The sequence below is a fragment of the Scylla paramamosain genome, chromosome 47, assembly GCF_035594125.1.
Source record: "Scylla paramamosain isolate STU-SP2022 chromosome 47, ASM3559412v1, whole genome shotgun sequence".
In the NCBI taxonomy this organism is placed as follows: domain Eukaryota; kingdom Metazoa; phylum Arthropoda; class Malacostraca; order Decapoda; family Portunidae; genus Scylla; species Scylla paramamosain.
The window spans coordinates 6,815,726-6,832,308 of record NC_087197.1 but is presented as its reverse complement, the minus strand read 5'-3'; the positions used below and the strand labels follow the sequence as shown (position 1 = coordinate 6,832,308).

The 16,583-nt window shown below is 38.2% G+C and overlaps 1 protein-coding gene across 3 annotated transcripts in view; it reads left to right on the top strand.

The window, feature by feature from the left end:
• LOC135094849 (uncharacterized) overlaps positions 1-16,583 on the top strand; it is a 66,071-nt gene that overhangs the window by 27,821 nt on the left and 21,667 nt on the right. For all 3 annotated transcript variants that reach the window (XM_063995296.1, XM_063995295.1, XM_063995297.1), the window contains one exon: positions 1,858-1,994. In XM_063995296.1, coding sequence (XP_063851366.1) covers positions 1,858-1,994 — 137 coding nt within the window. The remainder of the gene's footprint in view (positions 1-1,857; positions 1,995-16,583) is intronic.

The following is a 16,583-nucleotide window of genomic DNA, read 5'->3' as shown; positions in this document are numbered from 1 at the left end:
GATGAGCTTGGCATGAACCACAACAGCGTGTGGAAGATTATCACTGAAGATCTGGGCATGCGGAAAGTCTGTGCGAAGATGGTGCCGAGACTCCTGAACGATGACCAGAAGGGACGACGCATGCAGGTGTGTCAGGACATCCTCGAGCGTCTGGAAACTGAACCAGACTTGCTCAGGAGAGTCATCACCGGCGATGAGTCCTGGGTATTTGAGTACGAGTACGACCCGGAGACCAAACGCCAGAGCCTTCAATGGAAGAGTCCGGCGTCGCCACGGCCGAAGAAAGCAAGGCAGTCCAGGTCCAGCTTCAAGGTCATGTTGATCGCTTTCTTCGATGTGAGGGGCATCGTCCACTGCGAGTTCTTGCCACAGGGCCAGACAGTCAACCAACATGTGTACAAAGAAGTACTGCGGCGTCTGCTTCGTGCAGTGCGCGAGAAGAGGCGGGAGTTGTGGCAGGGCAACTCGTGGCTGCTTCACCACGACAATGCGCCTGCTCACAATGCCCTGAGCATCAGAGAGTTCTTGGCCAAGAAGAACATCGCCGTGCTGGAGCAACCGCCCTACTCACCTGACCTCGCTCCGTGCGACTTCTTCCTCTTCCCCAAGCTCAAGGAGGTCATGAAGGGGACCCGTTTTGATGATGCGGACGACATCAAAAAGGCCGTGACGACGGAGCTGAGGAGCATCCCGCAAGAATCCTTCCAGCAGTGCATGCAAGCCTGGCAGAGAAGGATGGACAAGTGCATGCGGTGCCAGGGGGATTACTTCGAAGGAGATAACCTATAGTTTGTAGCCTGGATGTGAAATAAAACTTGTGTGGCACCAGTCCTGGAACTTTAATGACACACCTCGTATATATATATATATATATATATATATATATATATATATATATATATATATATATTTATATATATAATATATATATATATATATTCATATATATAATATATATATATATATATATATATATATATATATATATATATATATATATATATATATATATATATATATATATATATATATATATATATATATATATATATATATATATATATATATATATATATATATATATATATATATATATATATATATATATATATATATATATATATAATATATATATATACAGTTATTAGTATTTTATATGAACTTTTTTGTCAGTTACATAATGACAGAGAAAATGGCCATTTTCTCAAAATTAAGTTTTCATCTATTCTGTCTTATAACTTTGCTGTTTCTCATTCTATTGGAAATCTGAATATAGCTGCATAAAAGGAAATGAAAGGGGAACAATTTAGTTGCATATTTGATTTATTTATTTTTTTGTACACCAAGTAACAAAGATGCTGTGATTATTTTTTGTATGTTTGTAATTTGTGCGTAATTTGAAATATTGGTTAAAATTTGTGCTCTAATTTTTTCAGGAATGAAGAAACATAAAATGGAAAAACTGAGCAAATCATTTTGTGTGTTTCATGCATTTAATCACCAAGTCTAGGAAAATTTCTTTAACATACTGTGTAACATTAGCATATTTAGTTAAAATGTTTAGCATCTCGTATTATCTACTACAATATATATTAAATTCAGATTCATCAAGTAAAAATTAATGTACTGACAAGTAACCAAAAGCATCTGGTCCCTTTAATACTATGTACCTATTTGCTCTTTCTGAACAATACAGAAAATAAACTTCATTTGGGTTACAACTCACACAAAGTTGTTTGAGATTACATCTTTAAAACTGTGAAATTAAACACATTTATATACTTACACACATTGAGGCTGATGATGATGAAGTCATTACTAACAATGATACTACTTTTTTTTTTTTTCTCTCTCCAGAGAAAACAGACTTCATGTGGTCACTGAAGCTGCTTCACACTGCTGTCTGGGAGCACCGGTGGTATGATGCCTTCAGGCTCTTGCTGTGTGTTGTCACCCAGGCATTTCCACATCTTTCCCTGGAGCTCTTGTGGAAGGTGTGTGTCCTGCTTTTCCTGAAGATTCTCTGTTGTGGATGTACTTAAGTGTATTTCTCAGTTTCAGGGTGGCAGAAGCTGTCTTACCTGAAGTGTGTGGAAGAGGCAGTAGACACCTACCAAAACAATAATTACTCCCACTTAGGTCTCTAGCACTGGATCACAAGGTGCTGTGAATTTATCAATGATCTCACTATGATGTCCTTTGTATCTCACAACACAGTGGGGCAGTCATAGCCTGTTCTCTAAAGACAACTCTTCCTTCTCACAACTCTATATGCATATAAGACATGCATATTAGGGTGGATAATTTTTTTTACTTTCTTTGAAATTGTTTTGTGGCTAGTGTGAAAAAGGTGCCAAATGGTGAGAGAAAAGTGGTGTTAAAAATATTTTTTGCTAGGACAGTATCTTCTCTCCCCAGCAGCTCTTCAGTTTGAAAAATGTCTCTAAAATGGAAAAACTTCACATACTATCCAATTTCTACAATTTATTGTGAATTGTTTGTGGCTAGTGTGCAGTATTGTCTTCTAGTTGGATTTTAAAAATATACTAATTCTGTAAGCTGTACAGATATATCTGCCTGAAATATCGAAGAATTAAATTTTTTCAAGACAAATAAAAAAAAAAATTCCCAAAAATCAAATAAAGAAACTTTCATGATTAGTTCATAAGTTATTTTATATCACTTATACTTTAGCTATGTAATATTTCATTGAGATTGGTTATCATCTGTTCCTGCCATGTCACTTTTAAGTATTGAATAATTATATTTATTTATTATATATCCAAAAAGCAAATCATGTCAAATGGGAGCAGAGGAGTCACATTTTTTTTTTTATAGCTCATTAAAGTATATAAAGAATAAATATTTTTTATTATGAGCAAAGCAAAGTTTACTATGGAGATTGTTTCATTTTGAGCAGCCCGGCCCAGCCTGACCAAAATGCTATTCAAATGCTAATATCTGGAACTATGCAGCTGATTGTAATGAAATGAGCCCATATGATAGCACAACTCTCTCAATTTAATATGGTATAGCTTTCATCTTTTCTATTGGCTGAAGTCAATGAGTCAATGAGTGACTTACCAAAAGTAAAAGGATGTCGAAAATGGGATTTTCCTCCAGTTTTCACCAACTTTTTTTTTTGTCTAAACAAGAGTGGACACATACCACTGAACACAGAATGATATTTCCTATCCAGCAGTATATATGAGTAGTGCAACCATTGGGCTCTTGCAGAGTTTTGAGCTAGAGTGATTTGAATATTAAGCACATTCTTCACATGTGTGTTCCTTTCAATTTTGCATTATTGACAGCTTCGCCTTTCATGCATTTTACAGATTTACATATTGTAACAAAAAAAATCTCCCAGAATTCACCACCAGGAGGTGGCTGTGTATCAAGCTCCAGCCATTCTCCAGCCCATCCACCTTGCCTTTGCTGGATACACTTATATCTTGAATTGCTCCTTGGTGTCAAACTTCAGGAGGTTGTTCCTTGATTCCAGTGTATTCACAATGACTCCTTCTCTTTTTGCTTCTCCACAGATGTTCTGATGCTTCTGTTACTAAATGAATTAATCTTCTACAGCTTGTGTGTGACAGGGGATATCTTTGTAGTGTGATGATGGCATACCTTCTGTTTGAATAAGTTACGTTATTTCTTCATGGCGTGCCTCCTGTTTGAATAAGTTATGTTATTTTTTCTTAAAACTCATGTTCTTTGTTAATGGTGGGTCTGGTATTTCTGTGAGTTGCCAGATGATCATATCTCTGAATGTACTGCAGTCTTTTTCCTTTCCATATACTTTTGATTTGTGTTTTCTAATTTATGATTCCAATCAGGTCTCCGAATTTCTGCCAAATTTTACCACATGACATTTATCAACATTAAAATTCATTTGCTATTTCTTACTCCATTCATAGAGTCCTGTGAAGTCTTTGTGTAACTCATTACAGGAGCTTTCATCATTTATTTTCCTTTACAACTTTGCATCATCAGCAAATATGTTCATATAGTAAGTCTGTTCCAATACTAGCATCTGTATCATTGACATATATCAAGAACATGATTGGTGCTAACATTTATCCTTGTGGGACTTTGCTTGTTACATTTCTCCAGGATGAGCATTTTCCTCTTAGTATTTCCTCATTTCTCTTCCATCCAGAAAATCTTTTTTTCATTCCAGTGATTTTCCCTGAATACCTCCTAAGTGTTATAATTTCCACATACGTCTGTTGTGTGGTACGCTGTTGAAAGCTTTCTTGAAATTCAAATAAATACTGTCTACCCATCTGTTTCTCTCTTGTATAGTTTCTGCTACTCATAATAGCCTAGCAGTTTTGTTATGCCTGTTATGCTTTTTAATCTGAATTATCTCACCATTTCATGTTTTCCTCTCAGTTGTTCTATTAATTTGTTAACTACACTGGTGAGTGAGACAGGTCTGTAATACAATGGACACTGCTTATTTCCCTTCTTATACAAAGAAGCAATATTTTTCTTTTTCCACATTGTTGGTACTTTGCCTTGTTTTAGAGACTCTTGGAATATTCTGAATAGGGGCTCGTTTGATTCCCTTACACATTCTTTTAATATCCAATATGTAGGAGCCCTTGCCCATATCATACTTAAGGTGTAATTGAAACTGCCCATATCTAGCTGGACTTTAATTCTTGACACTGATCTGACATGGATTACTTTCTGCAACATTATTTTTTTATAAACATAAGTGGTATACAAATACAGAATATAAATCCACCTTTTCAAACCACTTGTCTTGTATGGACACTGGTATTTTCTCAACATTTTTTCATTGTCTTAGAGTGATCTATTTCCTTGGCTCCTTGTGAGCCTCCTGATAATGCATTAGGACATGTTTTGAACATGATAGAGAAGCTATCAAAACTATCAACATCATCACCTTTCAGGCATGGCCACTCCATTATCCTATTAGCATAAGCTATTGCTTTGGCTTCTTCATTACCATACTTTGGCTCCAAAAGTCATCTGATTTCTTTATATCCTACTGATATTGCCATTTGACTACAAACCCTGACAATTACGGAAGTGTACTGTTCCAAGTAAAGAAGCTTTTCCTCTTCATCAGTGAGCTTACTGTCTAATGCTCTTATGAATGACTTGCACTGAGTGGCATCAACATTAAATATGTGGACTTCAGCCCTGGGCATTGAACTTTTAAGATTATAGGTAACCAGATTTTCCATTAACTGATTTTGATGTGTATTTGAGTTGGATTAACAGCTCATGAAAGAACTGGATCTATGTTGTGACTGCCATGGAAAAAGCACTAGGAATGTATTAGAATGCTGAGTCAGACACCCTTACAATATCTGTAAAAGACAACAACAAACTCATGACAGGGAGAAGATTGCTGTCAGTTGTTAGTTCAATGTATGATCCACTTAGAATGGTTGCACCAACCCTGGTGAATGGAAGGTGGATTATGCAAGAAGCAAGTAGGTTAAGTCCTGGATGGGATAAAAAAAAAATTCCTGGGACCATGTTAACAAAGATTCTTAACTATAGAAATTTGACTCAAACAAGCTCTTATGCTTGGGGTTGTGCTTAATTTCCCAAGTTGTGCTGAGTCTAGGTCTGAAATTTAAGACAGGTCCATAGGTAGCATAACTTTAAGAGTTATGTTAAGACTAAGTTAACCAAAGAGCCAACCGTTGAGGCCGAGCTCACCACTTGAATTATCATTTCCATAAGGATGTTTTCAATGACCTGAATGACACTGAACTGTTGGACATATATAGACTAGATCTGCAGGAGTGTATTTGTGATATATATGGTAGGAGATGCCTTGGAGGGTCCCACAGGAAGGAGTGATGCACTGACACTAGCAATTAAAGTATTAATTACTGTGTTATTTACCCAATGGAAAATGGAGGTCTGCAGCAATGACTACCTTGGGTCTTCTAGTGTCCTGTTGTTGGCATGACTCATTTACCTTCTTAGTAAAAGAGCCCTGTGCAGCTTTTTTTGTGCCGCAGAATGAGTGAAGCCCATCTTTTCTCATAATATTGACTGGGTGAGGAAGGAAAGTCTTGCCATTGGTTCAGGCGGGTTTCCTCTTATTCGTCTTTTCAGCCTTATGGGTCATCATCTCCATACTAAAGAAAAGGACAGGAAAGGAGGTGCTGCTGAGTGGGAGTGGTGGGACAATGCTGGCTCAAGGATGAAAACACAGACAAAATAGATGTGCATTGCATGGAATCTAATTTGTTTATTAAAAACACAAATTTATGCTCTCATATCCTTACAAAACTGATGATAATTTATTTATTTAATTTTTATTATTATTTTATTTTATTTATTTTTTTGTTATTTTATCAATAATGTTCTTTTGGCTTTGATTGTAATATCTCACATAGGCCATGAGAAGATTAGACCTGCCAGAAGTTGACTCATCAAGTTGTAAGGATAGTTTACTATCCTGAAGTTCAGATACCAAAGTTTTTCCACATCTGCTATTTCATCAATTCTTCTTTGCACTGTACTGTCATTTAATGGCATTTTTTTCAGAACAGTGATTCTTCGTAACAGTTCCTATAACTTCTTTAATGGCTGGGATTGTGATTATCTCACCAATAGTGTGTGCCTTTCCTTTCTTTGCTATCATGAGGGAGATGTTGTCTGAGGGTTTCAAATTTCCTTCAGTATCAGCAATGTCTGGTGCTTTGAAAAAGTCTTGATCTGATTGACTTAGGAGTTTTCTTTCAATGTCTTGAAATAGTCAAGGTCTTTGTTTTTCTTATCATAGTGAACCCTTTCAAGGTGGCCCTTCATTTTTGCAAGTTTCATGACATCATTACTGAAAGTTTTCACACGAGACATGGTGTCATTGGTTAATGAAGTAATGAATCCATATTTGAAATATTCCTGAGAATACTGTTGACATTCCTCTTGGCAACAGTAGCCATTATGTCTGTTACACATAATTTTCAACTTGTCACAATAATCAGTTCATGGACCACTTTTATGATATACCTCATATACCACTGAACTAATGTATGGAAGACAGTGAGAGAGACATGGGTGGGATGGGGTGTGGGATACCCTTGCTCACTGAGTATGGGACAGACAGGAATGCATCCTGTATGGACTCTAGTATGGACAGTAGAGCTGTGAGAGACCATGAGGGTGAGGGTTGCTTGAAGGTAGTGTTGCCAGTGCTGCTTAAATTCTGGAAGATTTACTGAAAAAAATTTGACCCATTGTCTGAATTCAAGAAATTAATATATGTTTTTTTTTTTTTTATCAATGGTGTCTGATATTCTTCAGATTTTTACAAATTATTATTGAAAATTTCAAATTGGAGACTTTGGTGATCCCTTCGCTCCCAGTAGTTAACATTCACGTGGTTATTCATTGACCCCCTTTCGACCCATTGGCTATTCATTGACCCTTTGGATGGTCCCATCGACTCCTGGGGGTCAACATCTACCACTTTGAAAACCCCTGTTCAAAACCAGACTTGTTCTATCCATTCCTATGCTGATGACACCACTGCATTTTTCACTTTTTTTTTTTTTTTTATGTCCAACCCTTCAAATAAACGTATGTAGGGAAGCCATAGAACACCTGACTTCTGATCTCTCTAAAATTTTTGATTGGGGCATAGCAAACTTAGTATTGTTCAGTGCCTCAGAAACTTAATTCTTCCATCTATCAACTTGACATAACCTTCAGATCACTATCCCCTCTTCAATGACACTCAGCTGTTTCCCTCTTGTACACTGTTGGGTAAAGCATGTGACACAACTCAAGGTAATCTCTGTTCCTTGTCTCAAGTTGTTGGCAGCTGTGACTACTGTCAGGGTTAATCACATCTCATTTCTAGCTAAAACAGCTTCTATTAAGTTAGGTGTTCTGAGTTGTCTCTGTCAGTTTTTCTCTCCCCCCAGCTGCTAACTCAGAACAGGGGCCTTATCCGTCCATGTACTCCTATGTCTGAGGGGGTTCCACTCATACTGCTCTTTTGGACAAGGTGGAATCAAAAGCTTTTCATATTATTAACTACTCTCCTCTAACTAACTGTCTTCAGCCTCTCTCTCATCAACCACAGTGTTGCATCTCTTGCTTTTTTCAGCCTCTCTCTCATTCCCGCTGTTGGATCTCTTGCTATCTTGTATTACTACTTTCATGGTAACTGCACTTCTGATCTTGCTAACTGCATGCCTCCCCTCCTCCTGTGGCCTTCCTGCACAAGACTTTCTTCTTTTACCCCTATTCTGTCCACCTCTTTAATGTAAGAGTTAACTAATATTCTCAATCCTTCTTCCCTTTCTCTGGTAAATTCTGGAACTCTCTTCCTGCTTCTGTATTTCCTCCTTTCTATCATGTGAACTTTTCTAGAGTGAGGTTTCAAGACACTTACTTATCTTTTAATTTTTGACAACTGCTTTTGACCCCTTGGACACCAGCACCTCACTGTTTTTCATGCCCAGTTCCTTTCCTATAAAAAAAAAAAAAAAATTAAGTTTATGCCTGAACTGATCAAGATCACTCTGGATAAGTGTAAGTCCATAAAGCCCAAAGATTTTGGACCCCATTGTTTCATGTCAAGTACATAATTTCTGTGATGTTAGCAAAAGGTATGGAAGTGTGTCATTTTCAAGATTAGCTTATGTAAATGGTGATGTCCACTATGAATTTTGGTTTGGTAAAGCATGTGACACGACTGAAGGTAATCTCTGTTCCTTGCCTCAAGTTGTTGGCAGCTGTGACTACTGTCAGGGTTAATCACATCATTGCAAAGATCCTAGAAGTACCAATAGAAAGAATAGTTTTCTGGACTGATAGTAGCACTGTTTTGAAATATATCAGAAATGATAGGCTAGATTTCATACTTTTGAGACTAACTGTTTGTGTCATCCATGATGGCTCACAAGTGGAGCAATGGAGTTATATTAATTCTGCCCTGAATCCAACAGATGATGCATCTAGAGGATGTCAGAGTGAACAGTAGCTCAAGGGTCCAGATTTCTTGTACAAAGAGGAAGGTGAATGACCTTGTGAATTTGCAGTGATACCATTGAATGATGGGGATTTAGAGATTAAGAAGTTTACTAGTGCTAGTAATGCTTTAAGTAATACCAACCCTATTACCAAACTATTGCAATACTACTCAAGTTGGAATAAGTTGAAGAAGGCAGTTGGATGGCTGGCTTGAAGAATATTTTAAGAATATTTTAAGGGAAAAGGAGTGATAAGGAGGACAATGGATATCTCACTGTAAAGGATTTAAAGGAAGTAGGGAGAGCAGTTGTCAAGGTAGTTCAGGAAGAAACTTTTCATGAGGAATTGAAAGCTTTGAGGAGGAATGAGAATGTGAAAAGGAGGAGTCCAATTGTCAAGTTAAAACCATTCCTACATAATGGCTTGCTAAGAGTAGGAGGTAAACATGCAAATGCTTCACTTAGTTGTGATATTAAGTTCTCAGTGATCTTCCCAAATAAACATCATTAACTGATATAATTGTCAGAGACTATCATGAGAATGTTGGACATGAACATATCTTGTGCTCACTAAGGGAAAGGTATTGGACTATCAAAGGTACTACAGCAGTACATAAGGTGATTGGAGAGTGTGTTAAATGTTGCAGATATCAGGTGCCTATTATGCAACAATAAATGTCCAACCTTCCTGATGGCAGAGTGTGCTCAGGTGAACCACCATTCCTGATGACAGAGTGTGCTCAGGTGAATCACCATTAACTAACACAGGTGTTAATTAATGGTGTTGGAGGAGGCAGTAGATATCTGCTGAAATGATAATTACTCTAAATTTTTTATTAACTTGTACATTTGTGGTCTTAGATCTAATTTTCAATCTGTAGAACACCACCTCTCCTCTACTAAACCTTATCTTCTTTTCCTCACTGAAACACAAGTGTCTGAGGCAACTGACAGTAGCCCCTTTTCTGTTCCCTCCTACTTTCTTTATCCTCATCTTGAGTCCAAAGCTGGACTATGTGTGCAACAACCTAACTTGCTCTTGTGCCCATGCTATTGAATCTTCTGAACTTACCACCATTTGCCTATGACTATAGAGTCACTCTCAAACTAAATTTATCGGTGCTGTATACCTCTCACGTAACTCATCTGACTATAAGAAATTCTTTGACTTCTTAACTTCCAAAGTTGAATACATTCTGACTCTCTTCCCTTCTGTGGAGATCTTTGTTCTTGGAGAAATCAATGTTCACCATCAGCTTTGTCTTTTCTCTCCCTTCACTGACCATCTTAGTGAACTAACTTTCAACTTGTTATCTTCCATGACCTAGAGCAACTAGTGCAACACCCTACTCGTATTCCTGACTGTCTTGGAGATATGCCCAACATTCTTGACCATTTTCTACCATCTAATCCTTCTGCTTATGCTGAGGCCATTGGGCTCCTCCAATCACAATCTCGTATCTGTATCTTGTCCTATTGCTCCAATCCCTCCTCAGGATCCCCCTAAGCAGAGGTGCCTCAGGTGTTTTGCTTCTGCTAGTTGGAGGGACCTGAGGAGGTATTAAGCTGATTTTCCTTGGAATGACTACTGGTTCCGTGTCAGAGACCCATCTTTGTGTGCCGAGCGCATAACAGAGGTGATAGTGTCTACCATGGAGGTGTACATTCCTCACTCTTTCTCTCGACCTAAACCTTCGAAACCTTGGTTTAACACTGCCTGTTCTCATGCTATATATGATAGAGAGGTGGCCCACAAAAGGTTTTTAAACCTTCTATCACCTGAATCTCAGGTGCTTTATATTTTTCCCTGGAATCATGTCATCTTTTCTCTAACTAGCCAAAATTCCTTCATTATTAGAAAGTCCAAATTTTCCAAGATATAACACACCTTGTAACTTCTGGCATATTCCTAAAAATATCTCCAATAACTTTGCTTCTTCATCTTTTACTCCTTTATTTCAACCTGATGCCATCTCGTCTATTTGTAAAGCTGAACTCTGCTCAAACCTTTGCTAAAACTCTTCCTAAGATGATTGAGGGCTTGTTCCTCTCGTTCCTTCACACTAAGACTGCTTCATGCTACCTTTTAAAATCCTTCACAATGATGTTTTCCATGCCCTTGCTGGCCTAAACTCTTGGAAGGCTTATGAACCTGATGGGGTGCCTCCTATTGTTCTCAAAAACTGTGCCTCCATTCTTACCTGGTCAAACTCTTTCAATTCTGTCTATCAACATCTACCTTTCCTTCTTGCTGGAAGTTTGTCTACATTCAGTCTGTTCCTGAAAAGGGTGACTGTTCTAATCCCTCAGACTACCATCCTATTGCTTTAATTTCCTGCCCATGTAAAGTTTTTGAATCTATTCTGAACAGGAAGATTTTAAACACCTATCACTTCACAACCTTCTATCTGATCACCAGTATTGGTTTTGTCAAAGCTGCTCTACTGGTATTTGGTCTTCACTTATTGAAGGGACCAAAGAGGTATTATCCTGATTTTCCTTGGAATGACTGCTGCTTCCATGTCAGAGACCCATTTCTATGAGTTGAGTGTACAACAAAGGTGATAGTTACTGGCATGGAGGTGTACATCCCTCACCCTTTCTCTTGCCCTAAACTTTCCAAACCTAGGTTTAACTCAGCCCGTTCTTGTTCTGTGCATGACAGAGAGGCAGCCCACAGACAGTACTTGAGCCTTCCATCACCTGAATCTCATGCAGTTTATGCCTGCAGTCATACTGAGACTGCTCTCTAACTAGCCCAAAACTCCTTCATCAATAGAAAATGTCAAATTCTTTCCATATTTTACTCTTCTCATGACTTGTGGCACCTCGCCAAAAACATCTCCAATAACTTTGCCTCTCCATCTTTTCCTCCTTTATTTTGATCTTATGGCATCACTGCAATCTCATCTATCTGTAAAGGTGAAGTCTTTGCTCAAACTTTTGCTAAAAACTCTACCTTGGGTGATCATGGCGTGTTCCTTTCTCGCTCTCTCTCCTCTAGCCTCTGACTACCTTATGCTACCCATTAGGATCATTCCCAATGATGTTTTCCATGCCCTCACTGGGTCCCTCGGAATGCTTATGGACCTGATGGAATCCTTCCTATTATTCTCTGAAACTGTACCTTGTCTAGTCAAACTCCCAACTCTTTCAACATCTACCTTTCACTCTTGCTGGAAGTTCAGCCTGTTCCTAAAAAGGGTGACCTCTCTAATTCCTCAAACTACCATCCCATTGCTTTAATTTTCCTGCTCTCTAAATTTTTTTTAATCTATCCTCAATAGGAAGATTCTTAAACATCTATCACTTCACAGCCTTAGGTATCTGATCATCAGTATGGGTTCCATCATGCCTGCTCTGCTAGTAATCTTCTGGCCCTCCTTACTGAGTCTTAGTCATCATCCTTTAAGGATTTTAGCAGAACTTTCATTGTTACTGTAGACATACCAAAAGCTTTTAACAGAATCTGGCACAAGATTTCCAAACCATCCTCCTATGGCCTATATCCTTCTCTCTGTAACTTAATCTCAAGTTTTTCTTTCTGACTGTTCTATTGCCTCTGTGATAGAAAGTTTTAAGTCTATTTACAGTGGTGTTCCTCAGGGTTTTGTCACCCACTCTCTTATAATTCATCAATGATCTACTAACTCACTTCGTGTCTTGTCCACTCCTACACTGATGAAACCACTTTACAATTTTCCTTATTTTCTTATACAACCATTCAAGAATTAAACAACTTGTGCAGGGGAACCTCAGAATACCTGCCTTCTGATCATTCAAAAATTTCTGATTTCAGCATAGCAAATTTAGTAATGTTCAATGCTTCAAAATCTCAATTCCTCCATCTATCACCTAAACAATCTTCTAGACAACTATCCCCTCTTCAGTGAGACTCAATTATCTCCCTCTTTTACATTAAAGATCTTCAGTCTTTTGCTAGTAATTTAGATTGGAAACTTCACATCAAATCTTTAACTAAAAGAGCTGTAAAATTAGGCATTCTGAGTCATCCTTGCCAGGTTTCTCACCTCCCAATTGGTAATTCTGTACAGGGGTCTTATTTGTCCATGTATGGAGTACATTTTACATGTATGGGGGTCCACTCACACTGCTTTTCTAGAGTGGGTGGAATCAAAAACATTTTGTCTTATCAACTTCTCTCCTATGTCTGTTTCTCATCACCTGCAATGTTGCATCTCTTGCTACCTTCTGCTATTTTCATGCTAACTGCTCTTCTGATCTTGATAACTGCATGGTCCACTTCACAAGACTACTTTTTCTCACCCTCATTCTGCTCACCTCTGCAATGCAAGGGTTAACCAGTATACTCAATCATTCATCCCTTTTCTGGTAAACTCTGGAACTCTGTGCCTGCTTCTTTATATCTTTCTTCCTATGACTTGAACTCTTTGAAGAGGGAGGTTTCAAGACATTTATCCTCCAATTTTAGATGATTGTTTTGACATCTCATTCGGAAACTGTTCATAAACAAAGATATATATATATATATATATATATATATATATATATATATATATATATATATATATATATATATATATATATATATATATATATATATATATATATATATATATATATATATATATATATATATATATATATATATATATATATATATTATGCATGTATGTATGTACATACATATACGCAGTACCTGGGAAAAAAAAATGATATAAGGCCATCTCCAGTACCCTTGAAGTCATTTTCCTTGTCACAGCCTACTGTGCTGTAGTGGTTAGTTTTGGCAAGTTATTATACCTCACCATGTTACAGGATTGCCAGTTATATGTTTTATGTGATTAATAGCTCAGTGGTCTCCATATTGTCAGAGTGGGAGGATGCACTTTCAGAGGACCTGGTTTTACTTTTGACCTAGTTGTTAGTTTGCCACTATTTAAGGCTACATTTTTTCACTTTGTGTTTAATGATGGCTTCAGGCAAGATGAGTGATACTGAGAAGGTCCATATCATTGGGTTAAGGAAGGCAAACTTAACTGTAAAAGAAATAAGTGCAAGGACAGGGCATAGCATGAGATCCCTCTTTTCACTCTTCAAGTGTGCTTAAGGTCATGCTCTAGGCACTGTTCCCCCTCAAAAATTAGGATCTAGGTTCACTCATAAAACTTCAAGGACAACAGGTAAGCTTATAAAACATGAGGTGTTAAAAAAAACCCCTCACATTACACCACAGCAATGAAAGCAGGCTCACCCTAACTTCGTACAACATGTTGCTAGTCACTCTATTCAGGATTGCTGCCAGAAACACCTAGAGCTTCCGCTATGCTCTGCCACTAGATCACCCCTCGCCCCTCATAGGATATGCCAGGCTTAGCTGGATTTTGCTATCCAACACAAACACTGGACTGCATAGGACTGGCATAGGGTGATGATCAGTGATGAATCATCATTCCAGTGTGGTGCCAAGTGAAATTGGAGGCTTTGTTGTCCATCAGATATCAGCCCTGTATATCAAAGTGAAACATCCTTCTTCTGTCATGGCTTGGGGTCCTTTAGTGGAATAATGGGCAAGACTAGGCTGTATGTGCTGCCCACCAACATGACTATGAATGCTCACCACTATATTAAAGCTTTGGAGGAGCACCTTATTTTTTTTACCTGCACCAGTTTGGGTTCTTCCAGCATGACAATGCACAATGCCACAGAATTAAAAAGGTGACAAAATGGCTTGAGGAACATAACATCATTATCAAGTGGCCAGGAAACTCACCAAACCTCAACCCGATACAAAATATGGGCAGAGTTGAAATGGCAGCTAGAAAATGAAGACACCTTGTCAGTGCCATGCCTTATTGATACCATCAAAAACCTGTGGATCCTGGGAACACCACTGCAAACTTGCACTAACCTCACTGATTCCATGCGAGACAGGATCAAGATGGTCATAAAAGCTCATGGGAGGAAAACAGAATACTGAATACAAGTAAAGTTTTCTATATTTTTTTTTAATTATTTTATTTATTTATTTTTTCATATCTATTAGCTCCATGCCACTAGTATCCATTTTTTCCCACGGTTACTGAATATATATTGCTACAACCAGGTTCAGCCCCTCTCACAGCTGCCATTAACAGGGGTCAGCTTTCCTAAGTCCCCTCCTTCCCTAAGCCGCCACCTACATGGCTTAGTGCAGGGAAGAAACACAAACACAACAAATCCAGACACTTGGTGGTCATCTACAACTGTCAGATCTCTGAGGCTGCCACTCAGCTTAACTCTGTGACTAATCCTCCAAGCTGGAAAGAATTAATGTCACATTCTAGGGGACAGACAGGATTCACACACTGGGTGAGGCTAATATCCTGCTGGATAAACTGCCCACAGTAATGAAACCACCCACTGTCCAACTGAGATATTACTCACTTTGGCCAGGTGTTGGTATATTTACCGTCTTCCAGAAGACCAACTCCCACCTCCTATAAAATTGGTGGAAATCCAGAAAGTAGATAGCTGTAGCCTAGCTGAAATATGGTATTATCCTCTAACTCTGGACAAGCACAGCTGTGACTCTGGACATTAGTAGCATTTGATAAACATATAACACACAAACATACATGACAGAGCCACAACCAGCCACTGCACTTACCCAAAAAAGGGAAAAGGACTGAGCCTGTTTCCATAAAAATGCAGTGGAACCTTGGTTAGTGAACACCTCCCTTTTCGAACAAAATTTTCAAGTCACTATTGATTTAATTGCAGTACCATAATTTGGTTCTAGAACAAAGGTACTTGATTTCAGATATTAAAAGATGTAGCAAAAGCTTCCGTTTATTACTAATTTATAGTTTTTAGAAATCTTTATTTCGTGTAAGACAGAAATAAAAAATCTGAAATAAGGTAAATGTGATCCCGTTGAAAATCCTCTAAGTAAACAAACAGTTTTCAGTGCTCAAGAATAATCCTGAGCCATCTGTGGCTCTCTCGATGACCCACAATGCCATCACTACTGCACAACTGCATTTTTCCAGTAGCTTTCCCCAGCAGCAAGATGTCCATAGGTTATGATAACTTTCATTTTGGTGGTAAGTTGGTTGCTCCTCTCTTTGGCACTCTGTAAGGCTTCCCCCACTAGATTGGTGACAAAGAGAATACCTGCATGGTCTAAACATTATCTTCTGATTAGTTCTGTATCACTAAGTTCATTCAATACATCCTTTCTGGATAAACAATTTGTGAGCTGGGGATGTTTTGAAGCAGCCATCTTGGTTGTGGGAGTGTCTATCATAAGCTGCTAAGGCAGGGTACACTGATGTCTGGGAACAGATTAATCCATTTTACATTGATTCCTATGGGGAAAATAGTTTAAGTTTTCAAACATTTCAGATTCTGAATGGCTTTCAGGAATTAATTAAGTTCGAGAACCGAAGTTCCACTGTACTATGTACGACACAAAAATGGAGTACTGTGCTCATGGAGTACTGTGCTGTGTTCGAAGCAGCCCCCCCCCCTCACTCTCTCTCTCTCTCTCTCTCTCTCTCTCTCTCTCTCTCTCTCTCTCTCTCTCTCTCTCTCTCTCTCTCTCTCTCTCTCTCTCTCTCTCTCTCTCTCTCTCTC